The sequence below is a fragment of the Elephantulus edwardii genome, unplaced genomic scaffold, assembly GCF_000299155.1.
Source record: "Elephantulus edwardii isolate Elephantulus edwardi_28Jun2011 unplaced genomic scaffold, EleEdw1.0 scaffold00026, whole genome shotgun sequence".
Classification (NCBI taxonomy): Eukaryota; Metazoa; Chordata; class Mammalia; order Macroscelidea; family Macroscelididae; genus Elephantulus; species Elephantulus edwardii.
This window is the reverse complement of record NW_006399776.1, coordinates 19268151-19273593: the sequence shown is the minus strand read 5'-3', so window position 1 is coordinate 19273593 and position 5443 is coordinate 19268151. Positions and strand designations below refer to the sequence as shown.

Sequence of the window (5443 nt, the reverse complement as noted above, 5' to 3'; positions counted from 1 at the left end):
CCTTCGTTGACTCAGAAGCTAAAAGTACAGATGAGAAGATAAGCTCAACGGACTTGGCGGCTGGACCAGCCATGTGCAGTGACTCAACTTGTGGTGGAGTTGGGGATGTTTTAGATGAAGACTTCCTTCCTCTGCCTAAAAGAAACACTGTGTCTCTTCTTTCTCTTTTTTGTTTGAGCTCCATCCAGGGCTGCATATTTTACTGCTGTTTCTCCTGCCTCTTTTTATTGCTCTCTCTGTTTTAGCAAAGAGCGTTGAATTCATAGAAGTGTTGGGATCTTGCTATGGGACAGAGTCCCTCAGATTCCTGTTCTTGCCTCCTTCCTGAGCCTCATGTATATATATATATATCAGTTCAGTATTTATTGCTAAGGGAGGGGGTTTAATTTTTTGATGGCTTGATTTTTGAGCAATTTTTTAATTTTAATTTTTTATTTTAAAAATTTAGAACCTTTCCCTTTTTGGGGTTTGAATTAAATACATTTGGAAAAAAAAGCAAACCTTGTGGCTAGACTGCTTTATTTTCTCTAGGCTTGAATTCTTCATTTTGGAAATCTTTAAATCTAGGGAGCTCTGGTAACTTAATGATAAGGAGTTCTGTTGCCAACCCAAAGGAATATGGTTCAGGTCCATCAACTGCTGTGTGGGAGAAGGATGGGTGTCTCTTCCTGTGTTGTTTCCTGTGTCTGAAAATCTCCTGCATGACCAGCTATGAGTTGGTTCGGATGACACATAACATTAACAACAACATTAGAGTAATACTATCTTAATTATTTATGCAAAATTGTTTATCTTTCAGTTAAAGGAATTCTGGTTAATAGGCAACTCAAAAAAACCCCCAAAAGAAGTTTTCATAGTAGCTGGGAATGAGCTTCTTTTCATTACCCATTTCTATCTCTAGTAGAGATCTGGCCCTCATCATCAGAATTAGAGAACGGGAAAATATGAGTGTTAAAGATGGAAAACAAGAGATCTAGTAACTATTCCCTTTTTATTTAAGTTCTGAGACAATTTGACATTTTGTGCAGGGCGATGGCCAGTCATTAGAAATGAAAGAAGCAGAAAGTGTGAAAATATGTAACTACAGTTTAAAAAATAGTTACAAAACTCATAAAATGTCTAGCTACCTTAAAACCTGGCACATCACTAGCAGTTTAGAAGCCATTGTGTGCCTTTTTCACGGCCATATTTAGATAATTTTATGATTATGTCACAATTTATTCACCCTGTTGATAAAAGAGTATTTGTAGTTTTTACTTTACCATCTGAGTAACCAAACACTCAACAAAACTGTTGCTGTTCAGTCAATTCTGACTCCTAGTAACCCCATATAACAGAGAAGAACTGCTCCATAAGGTTTTCTTGACTGTAATGTTTATGAAAGCAAATCACCAGGCCTTTCTTCCACAGCACAACTGGGGAGCTTTGAAATGCCAACCTTTTGGTTAACGGACAAGGACAAACTATTATGCTAACTTGAAACTTTATTAACAAAGTTATGCATTATTGATGTTCTTGTATACATTCTAATGTACAAACATAAAGCTTTCTCTTACAGCAACGGGTGTCAAAAAGATCCCTAGAATAGCATCACTATCACTTTGTTGTTGTTGTTGTTTTTTTTTTTTTTTTGGCTGACATAGAAGAATTTAATAAAACAATTTATGTTCAAGGGGCAATGATGATGAAGATAGGAATTAGCAAAAAAAAGGCCTCAGGAATTGAGGGTATACTAATGATGTATTTCAACAAAAAGATGCAGACCTTTACGTGCTTGCCAGACTGTGCCAAGAAATGTGGAGCACAGCTACCTGTCAATTGAATGGAAGAGAGCCATTATTTATTCCTATTCCAAAATAAGGTGCTCTGACAGAGGATCATCACTATCACTTTGAACTTCTTTTGTTCTTATTTTCTGTGGAGTTGGATTTGACTCATAGCTGACCCTTCAGTGATTACTTAGAGGAAGTAACTGTCACAGAAGAGTGACCATCTTTTTCCTCCCTTAGAACAGCTGGTAGAGTTAAACTGGAGTGCTTTTGGGTTGGCAGCACAGTTTCTTACCTCTAAGCCACCAGAATCTCCATACCTCTTCAATCTGTCTGCAGAACAGATCATTTGGGAGGCTGGACTTTATGAGGAGGAATGTGACATCAGGATTGGAGGAAGACTCATCAACAAGCTAGGTTACGTAGAAGATACAACTTTGCTTGCTGAAACTGAGGAGGACATGAAGCATTTGCTGCAGGAGGTCAAGGATGATAGTCTACAATATAGATTGAAGCTCAACATCAGGAAAACAAAAGAATCTCACCACTGGGCCATTTGGCAGCTTCATGATGGATAGAGAATAGATTGAGATTGTTGACAACTTTAGCTTGCATGGTTCCACAATCAACACTCTTGGCACCAGCAGTCAGGAAATTAAAAGATGAATTGCATTGGGAAAGTTTGCTGTCAGGGACATCTCTAGAGTACTGAAAAGCAACAATGCCAGTCTGGAAACTAAGGTGTGCCTGATCCAGGGCATGGTCTTCACAATTACTTGCTATGCATCAGAGAACTGGACAATGACTAAAGAATGATAGAAGAATTGATGCCTTTGAGTTGTGGTGCTGGAGAAGAGTGTTGAATATACTGTGGACTGTTAGGAGAACAACCAGGTTTGTCTTGGAGAGGGTGAAACCAAATTTCTCCTTGGAGACAAGGATTTTGAAGTTCCATCTCACATACTTTGGGTACGTGGCCAGGAGAAACCAGTCCTTGGGAGGGACATCATTCTTGGAAGGGTGGAAGGACAGTGTGGGAGAGGAAGACTCAATAAGAGATGGGTTGACTCAAGTGACTGGAAAAGTGGGTCTGTCAGAGATGATGAGATTGGTTTAGATTAGAGCAGGGTTCAGAGCTGTTGTACATAGGGTTGCTGTGAATCAAGGGGAGTTGATGGCACTTTACAAGTCAAACCCCCGGAACTCCATTCAAACTTAGAAATATAAAGTCTCAGGGCACTGATGAGAAAGTTCACTGATGAGGAAGGCAGGGAGTTGCCTTGCTGATTCAAAGGTCATACCTCTCTGGCAGTTTGAATTCACCTGTGACTCTTTGAAAGAAAGATAAGTTGTAGAATCCCATGCATTCTTACAGCTTTAGAAGTCACCAGAGAGTCAACTATGAGTTGGCTCCTACTTAATAGCAATGAAAGAAAATCTAAACTGAATCAGAAAATTTGGAGACTAGCCCAGAGATTAGTCTCACAAAGCTCTCTAGATGAGTCTGAGGCAAAATGTTGAATACTACTAAACAATGTTGACTTAAGAATGGAATCACTGAACTGTAGTATGTATAAATGCCCAGCTTTTTAGAAAAATGCCAACTATTTCCAAAATATTTGGACTAATTTCTGTCCTAGAACTATATGAGCCTTTTTAATGCTCCCATCCTCTTGTATGCTTACTAGTGTAATTTTAAAAAATAGGCATTTTTGGTGAAAGTGCACATGGCAAAACAAGTTCCCATTCAACAATTGCAGTATTATTCAGTGACATTGGTTACAATCTTCACATTATTTCAACCTTCTAATTACTTGTTTTCTGTTTGCTCTGTTCCTAACTACCTACTCTCACTGTCCTACAACCTTCTTAGTTTTGCTTTAGTGTAATTGTTGGTTGTTTTGCCTCACTTATACACAGACATAGTTTTTTAAAGGCACACAGTACTTGACATTTTGTTCTGAAGTTTTTTTTCATTTGTTCATTTAACAATATATCACACAAAAAATTACATTCTACAACCACATACAACTCTTTTCTTTCTCATTTACAATCAAAAGATTACTGAGTCCAGAGGAACTGATATAATCATTGTAGGGAACCTACTATATTTCAGTAGTTTCCATTTCTTCTTTTATACTCTAACACATCTTCGTTATATTGGTTTATTAGATAGCCCCACAAGAAGGCTTCAGTGCCCAATGTCAGTCCAACTTTCACCCAATTATGTTTACTGTTTGGTGGTTCCTGAAGGCAGAATAGTCCAACAGCCAAGAAAAGGAGCACAGCATGAAAGATCTTACTGGTCACGCTCTGCTTCTCGAGATTTTTTTTTTTTTTAATGCGTGAATTGATGCCTTTGAGTTGTTGGAGAAAACAGCGTTGAACATACCATGGACTGCCAAGGAAACTAACAGATCTGTCCTGGAGAGGGTGAAGCCGAACTGTTCCTTGGTGAAGGAAAACAAGGAGATTTAGACTTTGTCTTACGTACTTTCGGCATGTTGCCAGGAGGGATCAGTCCTTGGAAAGGGACATCGTGTGATGGCACAGGACAGGAAAACCCTCGAACTGGATTGACAGTAACTGGGGTAATGAGGGTAGGTGTGTCAGACCGTGAGATTGGCTCAGGATAGGACAGGGTTCAGAGCTATTGTATATTGGTTGCTATGAGGTATGGTCAACTTGACAACACAATAACAATCTGCTAAAAGGTGACTTCACGTGATAGTTTTGATTCAGAGTTCAAAGGGTATCTCAGGGAAATGGTCTCATGAATTTCTGCAGTCATAAGTGCTCTAGTGAAGTCCATCCTAGAGAGGGTGAAGCCAGGCTTCTCCTTGGAGGCAAGGATTTTGAAGCTTTGACATACTTTGGGCATATTGCCAGGAGGGACCAATACTTGGAGAGGGACAGCACAAGAAAGGAAGATCCTAGATGAGATGGATTGACTCAGTGCTGGTGACTTGACAGCACCTAACAGTAATTAGAAGTCTGTTGTATATTTTCCTCTTTATCAGTATTGTCATAGGTTTTAAAAAGATGCTTTGTTGAGAATAAGATTGCAAAAGACATTTTTTTTTTTGCATATGCCATAAGGGGATACTGATTATATTCTTAGTTTTGCAACCATTCCTACTCTTTTCTATATTTTCTTCCTTTATTAATATAATTCATAGCCTTGTGATTTCCTTCTATCTTTTAAGTTGTGTTTTTGTCACCTTGATCCCACACAAATCTTTAAAATGCATAATACTCAAGGCAAACGTGTTTTCTAAAGCTAAACTACAGTGTTAAGCCTCATTTCTTGTCATTGATGTCAACTACCAATCTTACTTTCATGACAGAGATGAGGCTAGATGTTGAATGATAGAATTTTGCACAATTATTTATTTGTTGAAAATACTTTTTTAAAAGCTGTTGTGATTTTAGGGAACTCTGGTGGCCTACTGGCAAGACGTAGCGCTGCAATCCCGAAGACTGCTCTGTGGAAGAAGGATGGGCAGTCTCCTCCCATGTAATTAACTGCTTCTGAAAACCTGCTGGAGGGTCAGCTATGGGTCTGTTTCCGATCAATGGTATACAACAACATTGTGATTTTAACATAAGTTGAGAGAAAAGTTGGATTTTCATTCATACATTGTTGCACATTTTCCTCCCTCCCTGCTCCCCAC

General features: G+C 38.7%; 1 protein-coding gene across 1 annotated transcript; it reads right to left on the bottom strand.

The window, feature by feature from the left end:
* Window positions 1–3881: 3881 nt before the first annotated feature.
* On the bottom strand, window positions 3882–4272 carry LOC102867240 (NADH dehydrogenase [ubiquinone] 1 subunit C1, mitochondrial-like). Its single transcript, XM_006883274.1, has 2 exons — window positions 4264–4272; window positions 3882–4016 (listed from the first exon to the last, which is right to left on the bottom strand). Exons 1-2 carry the CDS (start codon window positions 4270–4272, stop codon window positions 3882–3884), a joined length of 144 nt encoding a protein of 47 aa, XP_006883336.1.
* Between the last annotated feature and the right edge of the window lie 1171 nt (window positions 4273–5443).